The 24,794-nt window shown below is 36.0% G+C and overlaps 3 protein-coding genes across 3 annotated transcripts; 1 reads left to right on the top strand and 2 right to left on the bottom strand.

Moving 5' to 3' along the window:
- Window positions 1–5,059: 5,059 nt before the first annotated feature.
- Window positions 5,060–5,977, bottom strand: LOC127684240 (olfactory receptor 1013). The gene has a single exon (XM_052181197.1). The coding sequence runs from the start codon at window positions 5,975–5,977 to the stop codon at window positions 5,060–5,062; it is 918 nt and encodes a 305-aa protein (XP_052037157.1).
- Window positions 5,978–16,211: 10,234 nt separating this feature from the next.
- Window positions 16,212–17,147, top strand: LOC127684239 (olfactory receptor 1013-like). Its single transcript, XM_052181196.1, has one exon. It carries the CDS (start codon window positions 16,212–16,214, stop codon window positions 17,145–17,147), a length of 936 nt encoding a protein of 311 aa, XP_052037156.1.
- Window positions 17,148–23,161: 6,014 nt separating this feature from the next.
- On the bottom strand, window positions 23,162–24,097 carry LOC127684238 (olfactory receptor 1013-like). Its single transcript, XM_052181195.1, has one exon. The coding sequence runs from the start codon at window positions 24,095–24,097 to the stop codon at window positions 23,162–23,164; it is 936 nt and encodes a 311-aa protein (XP_052037155.1).
- Between the last annotated feature and the right edge of the window lie 697 nt (window positions 24,098–24,794).

Raw genomic sequence — 24,794 nt, 5'->3', positions numbered from 1 at the left:
AGCCAGGTCTCTGTCTTCTACACTGTTCTCAACATTATCTTCCAAGCTCCTACACAACATCCCACAGAGCTCTTAACATGGAATGGATTGTCTAGCCCAAAGTTCCAAAGTCCTACCACAGTCCTCCCCAAAACATGGTCAGGTTGTCACAGGAATACCCCACTATTCTGGCACTAATTTGTCTTACACAGGGTTCCTATTTCTGCACAAACATCATGACCAAGAAGCAAGGAGTGGAGGAAAGCATTTATTGAGCTTACACTTCCACATTGCTGTTCATCACCAAAGGAAGTCAGGTCTGGAACTCAAGCAGGTCAGGAAGCAGGAGCTGATACAGAGGCCATGGAGGGATGTTTCTTACTGGTTTGCTTCCCCTGGATTGCTCAGCTTGTTTTCTTATAGAACCCAAGAATACCAGCCCAGAGGTGGTAACACCCATAAGGGTCCCTCCCACTTTGATCACTAATTGAGAAAATGCCCCACACCTGGATCTCATGGAGGCACTTCCCCAACTGAAGCTCCTTTCTCTATGATACCAACCTGTGTCAAGTTGACTCACAAAACCAGCCAGTACTGGATGTAGCTCTTGTTGAGTATCAACCCATATTTCAGATTCAAGAGTTATTAGTTTTCTACTTTAGTGTAGACTGGGATGAGACTGGGAAATAAGACTGAGAAAATCAGACCTAGCTCTGGAACCACAAAGACTTGTACTAAAAATCCCAGTTCATTTCTCCAGTTCTCAGCCAACAAGCTTCAATGATCTCCCTTGTAAATTAAGAGTGATCATCAACTGCTACACAAAGCTGCTGTAAACTTTGAAATATGACATAAACCTAATTCTTTTAGTTGTTTTGATTTTCATTGATTTTCACCTCTTTTCTTTTTCTTTTTCTTTTTTGCAGTGAAGGAATGAATATGAAATTGTGTGTTCAGGAAAACATGGAGGATCTGACTAGGGAAAACATGATTAAGTACACTATATGAAAAAATAAACTAAAATAATAAAAAGAGATGATGAAAAGCAATTAGTTTATTTTAATAGGCCCTAGAAGAACTAAAAGTAGCTGATGATTTCTGGGAAAGGGAAAGACCATTTTCTTCAAGAATGTGTCCTTGTTAGGTTATCTAGGCTCTAGTAGGTACACCCATACCTATATACATATAAGCAGCTTTAAATGGATTCAGTGAGTTATTTTATAAATGACATGAAGGTAGAAAGGTTACATATGGATGGAAGGTTTAAGGGGAGAGGGAGGAGTAAATTTTGGGTATATATTATCAAGACACATTGTATATAAAATGTATGAAATTGTCAATGAGTAAATAAAATATTAAGAAATAACAAAAATAAACAAAAGCAGTAAAATCAAACAAAATCATGAACTGTTTGCTAGTAGAATCAATACAAGAAAGACATTCATTAGCAGTCACTAATTCAAAGGCATTGGTAGAACCTGACATGGGTAATATAACACTCTCTGAGTCTTACTCCAAGACTGTACAATTCTCTAAGAAGTGGTTTGTAGAATAGCCTTTCACTCTACTAGCTTGAGACATTCTGATGACAACACTCTCCACACAATATTGAAGGAAGATGGTGGAGTTGTCCTATGCTCTAACTACTATAGGGAAGGCAGAAGTGTTATTTTATAGTCTTGTTAGGATTTAATAAACTCATATGTGTGTCCAAATGCATTTTATGAGTAGTTATATACTTTTTTGAAAACAGAAAATTCTCCTCATCTAGGAATGTGTGGTCAGAAAAATTTAGGTGGACTTCTGTTCTTATTTCTATACAGTTTGTTCACAACTGGAAACCTAATTGATCCTCATGAGGAGCAATTTACTCATCTGGAATATAAGGCACTTATCTGCATTAGTGTATTTCCTATAAAATTATGACTTTAATAGACATATTGTATTTAAAAATACCAGATGTGTAATAGAAACTATGTCTTGAGAAGCTAATATATTGGATCATGTCTTAATTTAATATAAAACTAATATTATAATAAGTATTCAAGATTCAATATTGAATTTTTTCCATTTTCCTTTGCTATGATTCTCCCAATTTAGTCCTATACTTCAATGACCCACCTGCATTTTATTTATGACTTCAAATTTTTCATATTTATGATGTACCCTGTATTGTTTTATAACTTATTCTTCTCGTATATTCAATTGGTTTATACATAAATTTGTGAACTATGTTAGGGGTCAATGACTTTGAGAATGCCAATAGTCTAGGTCTTTGCAATAAAAGAGTTCAAAACCACCACATAAACAGTCCACGTATTTAATTGTGTTTTTCTTGTGAGTTTGTTAATGACATCAAGTCATACACTTAAATTTTCCTTTAAGTAAAAAGATTGACAGCTGAGGGTGGCACATGCCTAAAATCCTGTCACCTGGAGTGGAAAAATAAAAAGAAAGAAGGAAGAAAGGAAGGAAAAAAAGGAAGGAAGGAAGGAAGGAAGGAGGAAAGGAGGGAAGGAGGGAAGGAGGGAAGGAGGGAAGAAGGGAAGGAAGAAGAGGATGAAGAATGTAAGAAAGGAACTCTCTTCTGGACAACCTTATTGAAAGGCTATGAGAAGCCTGACAGTTATCTGTTCTCTAGCATTCTTTCAAAACCATTCATGTCTTCTTGCTTTCTGAGGAACAAAAACAAATTGAACGAAATTTATATGTTTTATAATTCACTCTGAATCTGAGTTCAAAAACACCAATCTATTGCTTAGTAAAACACTTGCAACAGTAAGTTCCATGCTAAGTGATTCTTAATGCATAACCCTATCATACTGAAGTTAATTACATTTTTCTATATGTTCCTCTCATATAAATTTATGCTATAGTACCTCATATAGAAGAAATTAAATGACTTCTCATTCAGGAAGTTAAAAACTGCTACAGAATCATGGGGGAATATGAAAAGAAAGCTTTGCAGTTTCCCTTGCAGCAGAAAGCAAACAATTGTGGAGTCATTACGAAAGCAAAATAAAATTTATAAAACTCTAAAGAGTCATAAAATAGCACTTTACTACTTACCAAATTTCAAGAAAATACCTCCTACTAATCTCCCAAATTCAACCAGCTAGCTCTAGGATCATTTATATTAGATATTTAATCCCAAGAGAATCAAATCTGAAATACCTTGCAGTTCATTTGCTTGGGGAACAGCAAAGCAATTAGGCAAAGCTGTACATTGAAGTTGAATCAATGTCAGTAAGACTCAGGAAAGTTTTATTTTAGATACTGATTCCCAACTGATGGATGTGTTCAGTCACATTCTCCCACAATCTGTATTTTACTTGTTTCAAAAAATTTATGGTTATATTCACTTGCATATGGTTCAATGTAGGCATTTAAATATTCTTAAATAGATTACATATATTTCTGCACAGTTCTGGTTTCTTCCTTTCCTCTAAATCAATAACAATCTGCTCACCACCTCAAGAGACCAAACTACAAACTTGTACCAATTAAATATATGAGTATGTGAAAAGTAATGGACAGAGGTGAGGGTTCTTTTTCCCAAAACCTCAGACAGATTCATTAGAAGATCACATTTTTCACTGGATGCAAAGCTCTGCCCTAACTAATTTCCCCTCATTGTCTCTCTCTCTCATATCATCCTCTTCATTCTCCTTATCCTGCACCTTTGTTCTCTTCCTCCCATTTCTCTTCCTCTTCCCCCTCTTCTCTCCACTTTTCCTCCTTTTTCTCTCCTACTCTCCCTCTTGTTTGCTGAGATATAATCAAATTCTATGACAAGAATTACTCAACTATATTATATTCTCCACTTACTTTGCTTTCTTCACATTTTTTGTGCAATATTAAATCCTCCTTAATTTGTCAATTGCAGTAGAACAGTAGCTTCCAAGAAGGAGTCCCACTGATACAATAATAAGTAGCAATAGGGACCCTAAAACTTGGAAACACAAGGCATATGCTATCCACATGGCCAATGGTGTCACAGCATGAAATCAAGGGGAAAGAGTCAATGCTGTAGAATAGACTATAACCATGATAGTACAAAACTATAAAAAATGGGGTCTTTTTGCTTGTAATTCCTATAGTTGATATCCTTTCAGTATATCACCATGTTCTGTGAAGATAAGTCTCTGTATTTTCAATTGTTAATTCTGTATAATCAAAGAACTAAGTGCTGGCAAGATTCTGGTATTGTCCTTCCTATGGCTCATCGCTGGATTATCTATTTTGTAAATATTGTCCCTTCCTCATCTGCCTAAAAACAATCCAGAATTGTATCAAATGTTTTCTTGCTACTGAAGATTTGTAATAAAAATCTGATGGCCAATAGCTGGTCAGAAAGGATGAGGGTGAAGCTGCAATGCAGAGGATTGAGGGAAATGATAGCAAACATGAGAGAATTGAGAATCGACACCAAAGGGAACAGAGATTGACCAGAGCAGAGCAGAGAAGTACAGAGCTAACCTTGTGGCAGGTCATAGCCTAAATGGTCAGGGTAAGTGAGATGAACTACCTGGGAAACTGTCTTGGCAAAAGGCCTAAGGTTTAAACTTTATTAGCAATCACTGTGCCATTATTTATTCCACTGGTGGATCAGAGAACATTCTGCTAGTAGAGAAATAGAGACAAGATTCCAAGGCCAGCTTTGTGTAAGTAGTGTGTCTGACTTGAGAGAGATAAGCAAGATTTTTATCTATCTTTACACCACAATTTTGGAAAGAACAGGCAGTAGAGATTTATAAATGACCAATTATATGTTGCCTGCTCTACCACTACCGAATCATAATGATCCCTAGTATACATTACAAATTTTTCCATCTATTGATAGATACCAGGAATGATTCCATAACCACAATATTGTTAATATTCCTGCAGCAAATACAAGTGTACATGTATCTTTATGGTAAGCTTGTTTGGACTGTTTGTATATAAACCCTGAAGTCTTATGGATGAAGCACATGGACTTTTATAATTCTTTATACCACTATGAAAGTGGTAACTTTTCTTGAACCATAAGAAATCCAATTAAATATTTCTATTGTTAATATAAGGAAATAATCTTGATTTACTTGAGGAGTTTTTTCAGAGCCTCTTTCACATCCTTATTCCTCAGACTATAGATTAAGGGATTCAACATGGGGAAAACCACCGTGTAAAAGGTTGAAACAATTTTGTCTCTATCTAAAGAGTAGCTGGACCGGGGCCGAGCATAGATGTAAAGAATGGAGCCATAGTACAAAGTCACAGAGATGAGGTGGGAAGAGCAGGTGGAGAAGGCCTTGAGGCGGCCCTGAGTGGAGCGGATCCTCAAGATAGTGGCAATGATGAAGAGATAGGAGGCCAGGATGAACACAATGGGGATGATGACATTGGAAGTCAAGAGGAAGAATAACACAGACTGAAAGCTGTCCTTCTTTCCACAGGCAAGCTTCACCAGGGGTGGAATATCACAGAAAAAGTCATCAATTACATTGTCACTACAGAAGGTCAAGGAAAATGTGTCTTTGGTGATAATCACACCATTAATAAATCCACCCAGATATGAGGCTCCCACAAAAAATACACAAAGCTTTAAGGGCATGGCTTGGGAATAAAGCAATGGCTTTGAGATAGCCACATAACGGTCATAAGCCATGGCAGCCAACAGGTAACATTCTGTATAATCCAGTGCAGCTGAGAAGAAGAATTGAGTCACACAACCAGCAAAGGAGATGCTCTTGTCTTCTGAGATACAGGTTGCAAGGATCTTTGGTGTGTATACAGAAGATAATCCAAGGTCCAGGAATGATAGGTTTCCAATGAAGAAATACATGGGTGTGTGGAGCCTAGAGTCATTGCAGATTAACATGATGAGGGAGCTATTTCCCACCAAAGTCAACGTGTACACAACAAGAAACACTGCAAACAGTACCTTCTGCATCACAGGATCTGTTGTGAATCCCAACATGATGAACTCACTAACGGTATTATTATTATGATCCATGACTGTAAGAAATATAACTGAAGTGGAGAGAAAATGAAGTTTCAAATTAAATCATTGTACTGAATAAATAAAAAAAAATGAATGAAATTTCTTGTGGTTTAATTTAAAAGATAGGAATAAAAAAGAGATTTTTACATTTAAAATGATTCTATGTAATTATTTGTTATACATGAGTTCATAATATAAAAAACTTGTCATTTTCAAAATAATATTTATGAATTGTCAGAGTCATGCTGAATTCATACTTAGCATGTAGAAAATAGAACTCAGTGCATATCATTTGACTGAACGATGTCATAATTTTGTAGGAAATGAGCCCAAAGAATTCTGATGATGAAATACATAAATTTTCCATGCACCAAGTGAATGCAGACAAATGTATTCCTTTGATTCCTTTTTAACTGTTATTATATTACTTTAAAGATAGATCTTACTTATAGTATTAGTTTGCAAATTTTGTAACAAAATATTTACCCTCAACATGGAGGGATCTCCAACTCAGTAAAGTATTTGTCATGCAAAAATGAGGACCCAGGTTCAGATTCTACACATAGTAGAATATAACTGTAATATCAATCCCAGGCAGGCAAACACAGGTGAACCCTTTTTGTTTATCAGACAGTTGGTCTTGTTGAGTTAATGAGTTCCTATAACAATGAAAAACCCTGTCTCAAAAAGAACCTCTAGTATCATGTTCCACTGCATATGTATGTATATAAACACAGGAACACACACACACACACAGAGAGAGAGAGAGAGAGAGAGAGAGAGAGAGAGAGAGAGAGAGAGAGAGAGAGACAAAGAGAGAGAGAGAGAGAGAGAGACAAAGAGAGACAGAGACAGAGAGAGACAGAGACAGAGAAACAAAGATTGAATATTCATCTTTTTGTTTCCTCAACTTATTGCATAATTTTAAAATGATAATGATAGAATCAAATTCACCCACCAAAAATTTGCTGATACATTTTACATGTTATAAAATGTTTTAACCTATGTAGAATTTAATAGAGTACATTTATTAAAAATGAATATATGTCAGACATTCTATTCTAAAAAGTATTCCATCAAACTATCAAAATTATCTTATAAGGCAAATGTGTTTACTTTCATTTTCCAAATTGATTATTTATAAATACCTAGGTCCTAGAATTCAAAGTAGACAGAGCCATTAACCAAAACTATTTCTTCAAGAACAAAACATCTCTGTCCAATGCTGCTCATCTAAAAGAATTCCTGGATTCCAGATATTCTAGGCACCAAGGAGGAAAAAAAGAAACAAGGAATAGGCCTCTACATAAAATGAGTATATGTTACTGAGATGCATGAAACCTTTATAAATAAATACAATAAAATATGTTATAATAATTGTCTTATTTGACTGTGGGATGTTAAATTATAGATTCTGGTAAAAGGAATGAGGATAATATTTTATGTGTAATCACTCGGTTCACCCAAAGAACAAAGTATGTTTCCATGTGTAGAAACTGTGGAAAATTGCCTGTATAAAAGGATACTTATAGGGAATTTTTAAAAATTACCCTGTCATAGGAAAGTGAAAGATGGCGAGAATTGTGGCAGACTTGACTGGCATAGAATGTATATGAAGAATAGTAGAAATTGAGTTAACTCAGATGACAGTGGATATTTTATTAACATTCATAAAAGTTGTACTAATCATTCTTTTTAAAATCTCAACAAATGTGGTAGTAAATGTTATGCCCTCAACCTTAGGAATATTGACACAAGATATTCATACATTGGTCAGCATGAACTTTATAGCAAGATATTTTTCAATTAAAAGAAAATAAGAAAAAGAAAAAGAAAGAAAGAAAATCATCAAATTTGCTGTTTGCCCCAATAAAGAGAAAGCTGTGTTGAGAAGAGTATGGGATTTAGGAGACACAAGGAAGAAGCTAAAAAGACATCAGGAGCTTAATTCCATTTTAAGCTATGTAGCAAGTTCCAGATCATACTGGAAAGCCTTAGGCTTTATGAACATCTATATACTAAACCCACTCTCCGATGAAATCATGGAATTTATCCCAAAAATATATCTCAGATTTATTGACCTAATAATGTCTGACCATCCTGTGGTCTTCACAAACGGAAACAATAAAACCAGATGGACAGCAATTATATTCAGCCTCTGGCCACTAAAAGGTATTGAAATTTGTGAAGGAAGCACTTTCCACTAGGGCAGCAAATTGTCTTTCAACATAAGAACCATATTCGACATGACGTGATCACAATGGGAGAAAGAGCAAACCAGACAGATCTGAAATTGTGAACTGATGATAGGATGTGTCTAAGTTCCTCACCATGGTCACCAGCTTTATCAGGTTTAATACACTTCTAAAGAGAGTACAAGAGTTGTAACTGTTAAACAGGATATTATAAAAATTACAGTGTACTATTTACTCTAGTGTATTATTTACACAAGTACATTACAGTGTACTATTTACACATGGAAACGTTCAATAAGTCAGCATTCTTACAATTTGGAGAACAAGATTACTCTCTGATATCTGACAGTCAAAGCTCCCCAAATCTTAGTTTTCTCCATGTGATACTATGAAAAAAAAACCTGCAGTACTGACCACTGATATAAGAACAAGAGTAAAGTATGTCAGAGTGATATAAATGCTAAATAAACCAATGCATATTCCCTCAAGGTGTTTTGTTGAAGTTTATACGATAATTCTGAGAAGCAAAATAGACCCTAGTATGACTTTGAGGATCAGAAAAATTTGGTTGTATTGATAAACATTTGAAGCAACTTAATTCTTTAAATAATGAATGGTATCTCTCTAATGCCTATCCCCTATGTGATAAGGTAGAAGTTACAAATAAGATGATAGTTAGAATAAACAGAAATGTTTTTAAAGAATATCCAATTAACCAATGACTAGTAATTATATGGAATAATTTAACATTATTTGGCATTGATTGAACATAATTATAAGAATAGAGAGTACTTAATATTACACAAATGATTGAAAAACTATATATTTCACTTTTTTTCTGTTCTCCAAACCCTCTTGCATGCAAATTACCTATGATCATGCATCATACATACCTTTCTTGAGTCCATTAGTTTGAGCTTGTTTCAAAATAATTATGAATTTTTGAGGCTCAGATTTCTTGATTCCTGACTTAATTGGATTTTTACAACAAAACATTTAGATTTACAACACAAGCATACACACACACACACACACACACACACACAATTTACAGTGTTTTTTTATTCAATAATAGAGACCAGTGAGGCTTAGCAGTACTTTATTTTAGAGGTTAACTTTTTTCTTCTTAGAGATGTTCTTCTAAACAACCTCAGCTAGAAAGCATGGAAAGCTCTCTGTCAAGGCAATCTGCTATCAGACCTTTCTTCACAAAGCACCTGACCTTCTCACATTCTGGGAAAATATGAACTGAAATAATTGAGACTTTTCATTGTTTTGACAGACATCAACACACCCCTTTCTATCTCTCACCCACAGGGTTTGTGAGATATTCACAACAGCTCAAAGCTTTGAGAAGTTCTCAGTGGTCACTCCTTTACTTAGGAGTGAATCACGTGGCTCAAGTTTCTCTCCTTTCCCTTAACATACATTAGCCTTTTTTATTACAAATAGAAGTTAAACACTTGATTTTGCTCTCAGAATTTTCATAATTTGCTAAACAATAATGAATGGGTAGGCAAAAATGGGGTTTCATAGACTTTCACCTATAACATAAAGCAAATAACTCTTTAGTAATTATGGGAATAAAACAAAATTTATTTTTCACTGATAAATGTAGAATACAACTTACCAAATTTTCAGCAGAAACCTCATTCTAGCATTCAAATCAGCTATTTCCACATATTTATAACAGCTATATGATCCCAGAGGTTTTTTTATTCATAGAATTCCTCATGGTTTTGCAGCTCAGGGAAATTACAAGCAGGACAATTAATCAACAGTTTGTTGGTGATGTTGGTTTAATATTATTTAATGAGATAAGAAAGGTAGTCTATGTGGTATATTCCCATTGTATTCAGTTGCAATCTCTTCACATTCTGTATTGTTTTAGTGAATTCAAATAAATGCTTATAATTACTTATATATTTGAGCACATATTTGTGTAGGCATCTTCATTTATACATGTAGATATTTTAATATTTATAAGCACATGTCCTTAGGAATACCTACAACATGATATAGATCTACAAATTCTTTCAAATTAATGGCCACTTTTTTTTAAAATCTTTTTCTACGTCCCAAAAGATTTAGCAGTTAGAGTGCTAACTGCTCAGTGTTATCTCACTCTATTTTCTTGCTCATTCTTTCCTACACTCTCTCCTTCTGCCTTATCTCCAGAAATAAAATTATCTTTTAATCAGAACAACTGAATGGCCACAGCATTTATATATCTTACCCAAACCTTCACAATTAGAAAAAGTTTTCTAGTATTCTTTTTTTTTTTTTTCAGTTATGAAGACATCCTCTCACTCACCTTACTCTTTCTGGAAATATCAATCCATCCATTTTATTTTTTTTAACATTAACCCATCTTTACAACAAACAATAGCCATCTTTTCATCTGTATAATAGTTTTTTTAATTTCTTAATACCATGAGACATAATAATATTAGCAAATGAATTTACTATCGGTTGTGAGAATTCTCTCCCTTGCCGAAGGAGGACTAAGGAATGTCTATCACCTCTTCATGTGATCCCAATGATAAAACAAAGTTCAATTTCAAAGTTCACTCCAGAGATCCATGAGTCTGGCTTAGGGACAATTGGTACATTTCACCTGATGGGAGTGAAGGTGATCCAGAAGCAACTGCCGTGAAAAGATTTTACTCAGCATGCATGATGATATTTTATAGTTTCATAAATTTATCTTTAAAAAAACACCAAAGGCCTGACTAAAATAAAAGTCTTGAAAAGCCCATTTATTTTATTGGTATGTTGTTTCTGAAGCAGACTCATTTCCCCATTACCAGTGTTTCTCAGTAGTCTATAGTTCTTTGTTCTATGAGACCCTATGAAAATTTCCCTGCCTACTTAAGTAGATCCATCAGTGTCATCCTTGTTCAGTTCATGTTTTGATAATTATCTTGGTGAGGCTGTATGGGTGATACTTCTGATATTTAATGTGTGTGTGTGTGTGTGTGTGTGTGTGTGTGTGTGTGTGTGTATGTTATACTGATGATAAACCACATCACAATTTTATTTATGTATTTAAATTCACTTTATGTCCTGATCACAATCCCCTTCCTCCTCTCTTCCCAGTTCCACTCTCATAAATCACCCCCACAATGCTCTGTTATCTTCTCCTCAAAGAGGAGTCCCTCTTGGGTACCACCCCACCATGGAGCATTTAATCCCAGCAAGTCTACGTACATTCTCTCCCACTGAGGCCCAGTCAGGCAGTCCAAATGTAGTGAAGACAAGGACCCAATGGTGGGGAACAGAGACCAAGAGAGCCCCTGTTCCACTTGTTAGGGGAACCACATGAACACCAAGCTGCACATTTGCTACAAATGTGTAGGAGCTCTAGATCCAGCTCGAGACCCAAGCTCTGAGAGCCCTGATGGTCCAAGGTTAGGTGACTCTGTGGGTGTTCTTGCGGTGTCCTTGCTTCCTCTGACTTGTACACTTCTCTCCCCCACTCTTCCACAAGATTCCTTGAGCTCTGCCTGATGCTTTAAAAAGATACAGTCTCACAGCACACTGTGTGATATGTCCCTGGCTCTTAGAAGCATTCATCTCCCTCTTCTACAGTGTTCCCTGAACCTTAGGTGTGGAAGTGTTTTGTAGATATGACCAGTGGGACTGGGCTCCATAACAAAATTTTTTTATTGTTTCTTAGATATATTCTTTATTTACATTTCAAATGATTTCCCCTTTCCTGGATCCCCCCTTCCTGAAAGTCCTATAACCTCTCTCCCCTCCCCTTGTTCCCCAATCAACGTTCTCCAGTTTCCCTATCCTGGTATTCCCCTACACTGCTGCATCAAATCTTTCCAGGACTGGGGGCTTCTCCTTCCTTCTTCTTGGGCATCATTTGATATGTGAATTGTGTCTTGGGTATTCCAAGCTTCTGGGCCAATATCCTATATTTTAATCAGCATGATATAATAGCCCCAAGAGTACAGGAGTTGCATTCATACCGTGGCAGTAACCAACAACTTTCTAATTGAATGTAAGACTTGCTCAAGTGATAAAACATGCCTAGTCCTGGAAACTTATCTAACTAATAAGTACTAATGAATTTGTGGTTATTGGAGGAGAATCTGCATCCACTACTTTACTAAATTAGCATATTCCCTTATAACTACAAATAAGTGTAGTCTTATTCTCTAATCAAGAGGACTTTGAAATTACTATAGAACTCTAAGGATACTCTAGGAATGTTATCACTTATAAACCAGATGGTATTATATGACGAATTAAATAAATTCATGTATATAAGTTTTTGTAAAGTACTTTTATGGAGACATTTTCTCTTATTCTTAGAACTTCAATAGTTTCTGAGTGCTCAGATGAAAATGGGATATCATATCTATAACGAATGCTACCCTGTCAAGGCTCAGGAATGTATTAGGAGAAGTAGCAAAAGGAACATAAGGGCTATAGGATATGGACAGATATGACAAATGGAGACTTCTGTGTATGAGAAAGATATTATACTCTTGAGCCCATAAAAGTTGTAGTTCTTAGCATGAGACCTTTCCAAGATTAAGTCAACCAACCTTTCAGCTTAGATATATGATGAACTTTTCTCACTTGTAATGAGAAGCTATCAGCAGTAGACAAATGCTAGATGGAGAAAAGTCATTCTTTCTGAAGGTGTTCCCACTGGTAAATTTCTTATGTTAAGGTCAAGATTACATAACCATCCATATATACACATAATTAATTAACTTAGTGGGTAATAAAAAAAGACAAAAGGTTGAGAAAGGCATATGTTGAGAAGCATGAGGATGTATAGGGTGGAAATCGGCAGATGGATATAATCATATGTCATTATGAAATTTTCAAAAATAAAAAAATAATACAAACAAAAAATTCTAGAAATAAACAAAAGATTATCTATCTTTTAGCAAGTTCTAAAAGAATTCTGTAGTGATTATGAAACTTATCCACTGAGACTTCCTATGACTTCCATATTTAAAAGTACAGGGAAAAGGTGTTATGAGTATAAAAGTGAAAGCCTTATAAGAGGCCAAGCTGTCAGAGCCATTATCAAAATAGAGAACTACACCCAGCTCTACTGTGTATTCAACTAAGGAGTCTGCCCTTTACTCTGACATTGACACTCCTGAATAAAGGCATTAGGTGGACAGAGAGTAAGAGATCCCAGTAATCTAATTATTACAGTTCACATGATGATACAAAAATATTGGAAAACTGTAAAGTATACTTGGAGAGACAAGAAACAGAAATATAAACATGAAGGAAAATGTATACTGAAATATTTATACTTACATACATGAATAAGTAAAGCATATAAATATAAATGTATTTTTCTTAGATTATCTACACAAATTAATAGAAAAATAATTTATGATTGATTCATCTTTCACCATGGCAACATAGTCAACAATAACTTTTTCTCCATCATATTTAAGAATATCCAATTTATCAACATAGAGTTTTAATTGTCTTGTGGGTCCTTCCCTGCAGGCTGAGAAATCCTGAGGGCTTTCAGCAATCCATAACTCTGGGAATCCAGAAGCTTCAATAAAAGATTCAGGGTAAAAGATAGGCAGAGGTAAATTCTTATGTTTTTGGTGAGAACTAGGTAAGTTTTGTAAATCCCTATTCCTTTTGTTGTTGTTGTTTTAGATTTGTGTTTGTTGGTAAAATCAATACTATGGCCTTTTGATCAAGCTATGTGGCAAGTGCTGGAGAAAGAGTATCTTATATATCTTCAGTCTTGCATTTCCATTTTTGAAACTGCTGATAGTTGACTAGAAAAGTAGAATTTTATACCATTAGAGACAAAAAAATATAATTGACAATAGAGAAAATTTTTAGGAAAAGATAATAACTGTACAAGCAAGGAGGTCAGGACCCATAACCAAAAAGACGCCCTCTGAATATCTCAGGAGCAATGGAGAAGGGAGAATAAAGGATCAGTATTGAGGGGAATCCCTCTAGTTAGGCCACTGTGAAGATGACAGTTTAGAAGAAGTAGTGACAGGAAAAAAGAATGTCAATGCAGAATAGAAGAGGTCAAGAGGTCAGAAGGAAGACAGCAAGTAAAAATCTAACCAAATGCAATATTTTAAATAAAAAGTCAATAAATGCCACCATATTCCAACTTGGTGATATGTTTGGTAACAGTTTGATATGACAGGGTTTTTGAATAACAATGTACTGATGACTTTATTGGCAATATTTCATTTAAACATGAAATGTTTTTGTAACTATAGAGAAAGAAATTGCTATCATCTGCATTACAGAGGAAAAATGAGGTTAGGACAATGTAGGTTAGTCATCTGAAATCATAACTAGAAATCCTTAGCATCACAATTAAAACAACACAGTTCATACTTCATGTTTTCGAAGGTTATACTATTATGAAGGATATTTACACATTCATTTTTACTCATTTACAGTATTATATTCAAATTCATAGCACCTGTTCTTATTAACTGTCATTACATGCACATCTGTACATACATATATTCCAAATTATAAATTACCCAGTCTGTATAATATTACTTTATATATGTTTTCAGGGCTGAGCATTTGCTATTCAACAGACATCTGGTATATTCTTCCCTATGCAAGATATCTTATCTTATTCTTCCCTAGGCAAGAGATTCCACCCTCAGTATACCTTAATTGCTTCTAGTTCTTTTTGTAGGCTTGAGGCCTCAAGTTGTCATGTCTATTTCTGTTGTCCTTGTTCAGCTCACATTTAGGTAGTCACGCTACTGACACTTTATGGGAATATCTTGTGATATTACTAGCAAACAATCTCACAGCAGATTCCCTGATCCTCTGACTCTTACAGTTTTACTTTTCCTCTTTTACAATGTTCTCTAAACCGTAGGTATAGGAATAACTTCTAGATGTATATCCACTGGGATAAGGCTCCACAAATCTGCAACTTGGTTATTTTCTATCATGGTCTCCTGCTGCTGCAAATAGAAGATTCCTTGCTGAGGGGTAAGGACTACATTTATCTCTAGGTACGAAGATAAATTATTGTTGCTAGGAATTTTGTTAGATTGTTAAAGTAATAATTATAGATTTTCCTCCAAGATCCATGACTTCACTAGCACTTAGTAGTTGGCTATGTTTCCAGTTTCAGGCATGATTTCTCTCTTGTTGAATAGACCAACTAGACAGATGTTGGTTACCACCAAGTTGGGCTTCTCAGCAGTGAACTCTAAGGTTATCATGTCATGCTTGTTGTTATTGTAATTTTATGTATATCAGTGATTTGCCTGCATGTATATTTGTTAACTAAATATTATTAGAGGCCAGAGAGGGTGTTGAATCTCCAGGAACTGAAGTTAGAGTTGGTTGTCAGCTACTGTGTGAGTGACTGAGAATCTAACCTTTGTCATCTAGAAGATCAGCAAGTGTTCTTAACTGCTGATCAATCTTTCCATCTCCTTCGATAAATGTGGATTTCTTTTTGGCATGTTCATATAGTGTAGGCACATATACCATTGGCATGTCTGTAGAGGTCACTGGCACTGACACCAAGCTTGCTGAGATTTTTCATTTCCACAAAATGATATGTTTTATCAGTTCCCTATAAACACATTCAACTGGAATTTAAAGAGACATTGTTTTTTTTTAAATTTAGAATCTTGACAAGTATTTGCCACCTTTCAGTTAAATCTTGTAACCCCTGTCTTCTCCCTCTTCCCACTCCATGTTAATATTATTTTATGCTTTATACTCTACATCTCACTAATTCTATCCAGTTATACTTTAACTACTAGGTACCCTAGGCAAAATCCAAATTTATTCCAAACATGCTGCTTCTATTTTTCTGCTACTGGGATTTCAATGGGGGCCACCCCATGTAGTTGCATTCTTATTATAGTTACTGAAAATATGTTTAAACTTGGAGACTTCTATCACCTACAAAAGAAATACAGAGTTCACACTGGTGATGATTATGTTACAGGAGTTTATCAGAAACAATATTGACATTTCATACTAGAGGAGAAACGTAAGCTCTTCTGCAGTCCTGGGTGCAAGCTCCTTGAGGCATGGAGAAGGGCAATCACACGGTGAGTGGCTTCATCTTGCTGGGCTTCTCAACAGACCCGGTGATGCAGAAGATACTGTTTGTCATGTTCCTTGGAGTATATTCCCTGACATTGCTAGGAAACACCACCCTCATCATATTGATCTGCAATGACTCCAGGCTCCACACACCCATGTATTTCTTCATTGGAAATCTGTCTTTTTTGGATCTCTGGTATTCCTCTGTCTATACTCCAAAGATCCTAGTGACCTGCATCTCTGAAGACAAAAGCATCTCCTTTGCTGGATGCCTGTCTCAATTCTTCTTCTCTGCTGGATTGGCCTATAGTGAATGCTATCTACTGGCTGCCATGGCTTATGATCGCTACACTGCCATCTCTAATCCCCTGCTTTATGCTCAAGCTATGTCAAGAAGGTTGTGCATCTGTTTGGTTGCATATTCCTATACAGGAGGATTTGTCAATGCAATAATATTAACTAGCAACACATTCACATTGGACTTTTGTGGTGACAATGTCATTGATGATTTTTTCTGTGATGTCCCACCTCTAGTGAAGTTGGCATGTGATGTCAGGGAGAGTTACCAGTCTGTGCTGTACTTCCTCCTATCTTCCAATGTCATTTCTCCCACTCTGCTCATCTTGACTTCCTATCTCTTCATCATTGCTGCCATCCTGAGGATCCGATCCACCCAGGGCCGTCTCAAGGCCTTCTCCACATGCTCCTCACACCTCATCTCTGTGACCTTATACTATGGCTCTATTCTCTACATCTACTCTCGACCAAGTTCCAGTTACTCCTTAGAAAGGGATAAAATGGTATCTACCTTTTATACTGTGTTATTCCCCATGTTAAACCCCATGATCTACAGTCTAAGGAATAAAGATGTAAAGGAAGCTCTGAGAAAACTCTTTAAGTTAGCTCATTCTGAAGTCTAAGCTGACACACTTAGCAAGCCAGGACTAAATGACAACAAACTACTTGAGGGCAAGGTTAGAAACTGAGTATCAGAAATTAAATGTCCATCTTTCGAAATCCCATTGAATATTTTTGGATAGGGTACATGGGTTTTTACACATGGTATACACTCATTGATAAGCAGATATTAGCCCCAAAGCTATGAATACCCAAGATACAATTCACAGATCATATGAAGCTCAAGAAGAAGGAAGAGCAAAGTGTGGATCCTTAGGTCCTTCTTAGGAAAGGAAACAAAATACTCAAGGGAGCAAATATGAAGACAAAGTACAGAGCAGAGACTGAAAGAAAGGCCACCCAGATTTTGTCCCACCTGGGGATTCATCCCAGAAATAGTCACCAAATTCTGACACTATTGTGGATGCTAAGAAATGCTTGCTGAAAGGAGCCTTATATAGCTGTCTACTGAGAGGCTCTGCCAGAGTCTTACAAATACAGAGTCAGATGTTCACAGTCAACCTTATAATGAGTGTGGAGTCCCCAATGCAGGAGTTAGAGAAAGGACTGAAGGAGCTGAAGGGGTTTGCAACACCATAGGAAGAACAACAATATCAACAACCAGGCACCCCAGAGCTCCCTGGGACTAAGCCATCAACCAATGAGTACACAAGGCTCTGGCTGCATATGTAGCAGAGGAGAGCCTTGTCAGGCATTAATGGGAGGAGAGGTCCTTGGTCCTATGAAAGTTTGATAGATGTCCCAGTGCAGGGGAATTGAGGGCGAGGAGGGGGGATTAGGTGGGTGGAGGAACACCCTGACAGAAGCAGGGGGATGGGAAATAGGAGAGGAAGAAAGCAGATAAGGCGATAACACTTGAAATGTAAATAAATTAAAATAAAATAAAAATTGAAAAAAAATGAAAAAGTCTAATTTTTATTGTAATAATGAGTTACATTGTACTAGTTACATGTAAATATATAGTGAACTTTGTTCATATTCACTTCATGTTTATTTTTGTCTAATGATTGAACTATACTCTATAGTGTTGATTTCAGCCTCCTGTTAATATTAAAACTGTTTTGATTGGGTGTTTGAAATGAGTATGAAATAGGAAAGTATAGAATACTGAAGTTTACTTTATTCTTCTTCTCATTGTCCTTGCATAATGCCTATCATGGAGATGTGAAGAAAACACCATACAGAATTAAAACAGATGGGGAATATATCTTTTAATTTCTTCTGTCCAAATGTTAGCAAGGATTTTTAAATAACAATGAGTATGATTATGAGATGTCAATTTTTTTTAAAGAAAAAGAGGGGGTAGCATGTCTCTATGAGTCAACAAACATCATCGCAAAGGGAAGGAAAAACTGAAAGCTAACATATCCGATGTGGTGTCTATAATTACTTGCTAATTTTTTTTAATTTTAATAAACAAAATATATTTATTTTACTAATTGTTGCCAGCCAAAGCTCCAGCATGGACAGAGGATATAATCATGAAGTCTCACCATTAGCTGAGAAGTTGGTGACAATTATAACTTCTAGGGGAGAAAGAATATGTTATCTTCAGGGATACAGCCACTAAAAAGCCGCTATAGTTCAGCAGAAAGGCCTACATTCAAACACATACAAGCAATACTAAATAGATTCAGTAACTTTAAAACAAAAATAAGGAGGTTATGAATAGGATAGGGAAAAGTAGTATGGTTGGTTATATGTAGGGGAGGAATGAAAGAGGAGAAAATAGAGGTAGAGTTTAAAATGCAATGAGTGAATGTATGAAATTCCCAAATGCTTATATGCAAACCCTTACTTCTATTTATGCAAATGATATTGAAAATACTTGTTCCTAAGTCAGTACAAATATTATTTGTTTCTTAATTAAAGTTTTTATGCTTAAATATACTAATTTGGGGTCTATAGTGTTATTTAATTGATCCAAAAGTGTATTTAGAATAAGTCTAAATGTACTGCAGAGAAATTGCCCCAAGCAAGTTTCCCATACAACTCTAAGATAACACCTGAAGTGACTCCCCCCAAATCGCAGTAAATAACATATTTATTGAAATTAATGTAAGTTGAAAACAGAAAGGATCTCAGCAGGTCCTAGAAAAACATACCAGCATAGAGGTATTCTATCTGTTTTTGGCCACTAGAGAGTTGGGGTATTGAACTTATGAGGTTACAACAGGGGAATAATAATAATTAAAAGTCATTTGTTCAACATTTCATTATTCAGAGATCACTTGTTGAATTCAAGTGAAATTTATAATTATACAAGCATGCTTATGACTGAATGATTTAGAAAATATACTCAAAGCCCTAGCAGGAGGAATAATGTTCATGCTTATTGCTGTATTGTCTTTATTTCATTTCTGAGAGCATTTCATTTTTGCCACCATTGTTTCTCAGGCTATAGATCACAGTGTAGAATAGAAAGCCTGTGAGTTGTACCCTGGGTATTCTGAGGTTTTGGGCTAATATCCACTTATCAGTGAGTATATACTAGGTATGTTGTTTAGGGTCTGGTTTACTTCTCAGGAAGATATTTTCTAGTTCCATTCATTTGCCTGCAAAATTCATGGTGTATTCATTTTTAATAGCTAAGTAGTATTCCATTGTGTAAATGCACCACATTTTCTGTATCAATCCTTCCAGTGAGGAATATCTGGGTTCTTTCTAGCTTCTGGCTATTAAAAATAAGGTTGTTATGAGCATAGTGGAGTGTGTGTCCTTGTGATATAGTGGAGCCTTTTGGGGGAATAGGAGTTGTATAGCTAAGTCTTCAGGTAGAACTATTTCCAATTTTCTGAGGAACCACCAGATTGATTTCCAAAATGGTTGTACCAGCTTACAGTCTCACCAACAATGGAGGAGTATTCCTCTTTCTTCATATCCAGCATCTACTGAGTTTTTGATCTTAGCAATTCTGACTGGTGTAAGGTAGAATCTCAGGGTCATTTTGATTTGCATTTCCTTGATGATGACTAAGGATGTTGAATAGTTCTTTCTTTTTTAATTTTTTTAATTTATTGATATATTTATTTACATTTCAAATGATTTCCCCTTTTCTGGACCTCCACTCCCCGAAAGTCCCATCAGTCCCCTTCCCTCCCCCTGTTTTCCCACCCAACCCTTCCCACTTCCCTGTTCTGATTTTGCTCTATACTGCTTCACTTTCCTTAAGGGCTTATTGGGCATTTGAAATTCCTTAGTTGAGAATTCTCTGTTTAACTCTATTCCCCATTTTTTAATTGGGTTACTTGATTTTCTGGAGTCTAATGTCTTAAGTTCTTTGTATATTTTGTATATTAGCCCTCTATTGAGTATAGGGTTGGTAAAAAACTTTTCCCAATCTGTAGGTTGCCATTTTGTCCTATTGACAGTGTCCTTTGCCCTACAGAAGCTTTTAAGTTTCATGAGGTCCCATTTGTCAATCGTTTATCTTAGAGTATGAGCCATTGATGATCTGTTCAGGAAATTTTCCCCCATGCCAAGGTGTTGGAGGTTCTTTCCCACTCTCTCTTCTGTTAGATTCAGTGTTAAATTCTGTAAGATCTGGTTTTATGTGGAGGTCCTTGATTGACTTGGATTTGAGCTTTGTATATGGAGATGAAAATGGATCAATTTGCATTCTTCTACATGCAGACCACCAGGAGAACCAATGAAAGGTCCCAAATGCCAGAGATGTGAGAGGATCCCAGGATCCAATGAGGATGACTTTAGTTAAAGTGCCAAAAACGTGGAAATAGAACCTGAAGAGACCACCTCCAGTAGATAGGCATAACTGTCAGTTGAGGGATGGGGCACCTGGCTATCTCAAAAATTTTAAACAGGTATTGCTCCTGACTAAAGGAAATTCAGGGACAAAAATTGGAGCAAAGACTGACGGAAAGGCCATCCAGAGACCACCCAACCTTGGGGTTCAGGCCATGTGTAGACACCAAATCCCAACACCATTGCTGATGCCAAGATGTGCTTGCAGACAGGAGCCTGGTATGTCTGCTTTGTGAGAGGCTTTGTCAGCACCTGACTAAGAGAGATGTAGATACTTATAGGCAGTCAACGATTGGATTGAGGCAGGGGATCCCTATGGAAGAGTTAGTGGAAGGACTGAAGGGGCTGAAGGGGATTGTAACCCCAGAGGAAGAACAGTATCAATAACAACTCCCTCAGAGTTCCGAGGGACTAAACTACCAACCAAAAAGTGTACATGAGGTGGTTGTGGCTCCTGCTATATATGTAAGGGCTGCCTTATCTGGCACCAGTGGGAGAGAATACATATGGTCCTGTGGAGGCTTGGTACATGAGTGAAAGGGGATATGCTATGGAGTGAAGCAAGAGTGGGTGGGTGGATGAGAATGCACCCTCTTAGAAGCAACAGGGAAGGGGAGGGATTGGGGAGTTTGTGGAGGGGATGCTGGGAAGGGTGACAACATTTGAAATTGTAAATAAAATAATTAATAAAAAAGAAAAGAAAAAATGGGCCACTAAATATTATACAAAATTTTCTGCCTCATACTTGCAGCTTCTCATAAAGTTATAACTATTTTTTGGCCTCTACAAACCCATTGGATTTGATGCTATATTCTGTTCTTCATAGGCTCCTGTACATATGTGGCATGCATAATCATATATAGGCTGCATACATAGATGTAAAATGAATAAATAAATATATTTTAACATTATAAAAGAAAGAAATATCTTTGGAAAGACTATCTATCTGGTTCCAAATATGAGTTCAGGAGTTTGAAAGTAAATCACTCTACTAGTTAGAACTGCACAACATAGCAGAGACAATGAAGTCAAAAGCACCTCACTTATTCTGTCTTATTAAGATTTTGCTGTATAATTATAACACAAGATGACTTAATGCAAACATCAAATGAATTTCAAATTGTTATCAGGGCTAGATTTATTATTGTCTTTTATCAGCATGTTTATATCCATGTGTATAGGTGTGTATGTGTGTGTGTGTGTGTGTGTGCAAAAACCTTCTGTTTAGTTGTGAGGAAAAGTGGAATCTACAGAAAATTGGATGCATTAAGAAAGTATTATTCGATATGAAGTAATCTTACCTCAGAAAAATAAATATTACATGTTCTCTCATTTATGAATTCAAGCTTCCTGTGACAGTATTCATTCCTACACACACACACACACACACACACACACACACACACAAGCATGAGAATAGGCTTTGAAATCAGAAGGGAAGGACAAGATAGAGTAGAGGTATGGAGGAAGGAAAGAACGCACTAAGGATGACGGTGAACAAGAATCTTTAGGGAAGAACACAAGAGGTGTCAGAGGGGTGGGGAGAAGGGGAAAAAGAGAATCAAGGAAAAACAAATTTTGATAGAAAATGTCACAATAAAGCCTAATACTTAGTGTGATAATTAAATAATAAATAAGATTATCAAGAAAATTGGGTAAGTAAATAGGATCTGAAAGTAAATTCTCAAATCTCACATAAACCTAAATACATGTTGCATATATTTCTGTTCCTATGTTAAAGTCAGCTGCTGGGAATACTTAAACACTTACAGTCTGTTTTGCACAGCAATGAGCATCAGAGAAAACCTATTTCAAAAAAGATGGAAACAGAGTTTGTACCTTGACCTCCATCTGTACACCTTGGCATTTTTGTACCACTGAAACTTACACACACACACACACACACACATAGAGAATAAATAAACAAACACAAATATATTTTTGCCATTAAAGTGTTGAATATGATGACAATTTATTCCACACATGCATTTGAATAATTATTAAAATATGAAAAATAAAAATAATTGAAAGTGATAAGCTATTAGGTGTGGAAGAGAATTGTTTTAATTGTACAAAAATGTTAATAGTATCTCATTGTCTCAAGAAATACAGTTTAACATAAAGAAAACCCAGACCTCAGTATACACACTAAGAGATTACCTTTATATCCCTAGTATATTTATTTCTGATAACACCAGCTAAGAACTATTACATGAAGATAAACATTTTTAAATTACTTTGCCTGTTTTATTCTTCATGACAACTTGACTGTGTTTAACATTTTCCTGAAGGCATCCTTGACATCTTTATTTCGTACACTGTAGATTAAAGGGTTCAGCATTGGAATCACTACAGTATAGAACACTGACACCACTTTGTCCCTCTCCAGGGAATAACTTGTGCTTGGCCTGGAATAAATGAAAAGAATTGAACCATAGTACAAAGTGACAGCTGTCAGGTGGGAACCACATGTGGAGAAGGCCTTGAGGCGGCCCTGGGTGGAGCGGATCTTCAGGATGGCTGCAATGATGAAGAGGTAGGAGGCCAAAATAAGCACAGTGGGTGTGATGACATTAGAAGCCAATATGAAATAGAGCACAGCCTGGTAGCTCTCTTTCACATCACATGCCAACTTCACGAGAGGAGGCAGGTCACAGAAGAAGTCATCAATTATATTGTCTCGACAGAAGCTCAGGGTAAATGTCTCACTGGTGATAATGGTGGAGTTTGCAAAGCCGCCAAGGTAGGATGCTGCAACAAGACTGGCACATAACCTTGGGGACATAGCCTGGGAGTAAAGCAAGGGGTTGGAGATGGCCACATAACGATCATAAGCCATGGCAGCCAATAGGTAGCATTCACTGTAGGCCAGCCCAGCAGAGAAGAAGAACTGAGCCAGGCATCCAGCAAAGGAGATGCTTTTATCTTCAGTGATGCATGTTATGAGGATTTTGGGGGCATAGACAGAAGAATACCAGAGATCCAGGAATGACAGGTTTCCAATGAAGAAATACATGGGTGTATGGAGTCGTGAATCAGCACAGATGAGAGAAATCAGGGTAATATTTCCTAGCAGACTGATGATGTAAATGGTGAGGAAGATGACAAAGAGTATCTTCTGTAACACCACATCTCCTGTGAATCCTAAAAGGATAAACTCTGTCACTCGAGTAACATTTTCTTCATCCATTATTTTGGGTATTTATCGTGCTTTCTGTGAAAATATTAAATTACAGATAAAATTTTCACTAAATATTTTCTCCGTTATTTGTCATTCTACAAGCTGGAAAGTAAAAACACTGGTCTATAAACATCATTTATTTTGAAATGTACAAATACTGAATTAGTCTCACTGTTACAAATGCCAAATTATCCACATGTTACCCAGAGATGTCAGACACTAAATAGATAATAGTGCATATCACTTACATTTTCAACCTAATGTCTCTATCTTTATGAAACTGTGTATTCCCTTTTAATTTAAAATCTTTCATTCTTTACTTTGAATATCAAAGGTCATTGATCGTTTCAGAAACAAAAGCACTCTATAAATGACTTCAGAAATTAAAATAACTGATGGTGATATCTGGAAAAATGCCATTTATTTTTCTTTAGGTCTCCAAAAGCAAAAATAAAAGATATTTAAATGGTTATATTCACATTTCTACACAAAAATTAACTATTTTTCATGGATGCTGTAAGCTATACCAAAATACTAGCAGATACAATGTAATAAGACCTAACTCTACACTTAACAATACATAGTACTTTAGGCTTGGCTGTCCCATGAAAGTGAGATTGATTCTCAAAGAACAGGAGGACAGTTTATTTGAGAACCATTTATTAGACTATTAAGACAGGACAAAAATAAAGACTAATCTGATTAA

The sequence above is a fragment of the Apodemus sylvaticus genome, chromosome 5, assembly GCF_947179515.1.
Source record: "Apodemus sylvaticus chromosome 5, mApoSyl1.1, whole genome shotgun sequence".
In the NCBI taxonomy this organism is placed as follows: domain Eukaryota; kingdom Metazoa; phylum Chordata; class Mammalia; order Rodentia; family Muridae; genus Apodemus; species Apodemus sylvaticus.
This window is presented reverse-complemented; position numbering and strand designations above follow the sequence as displayed.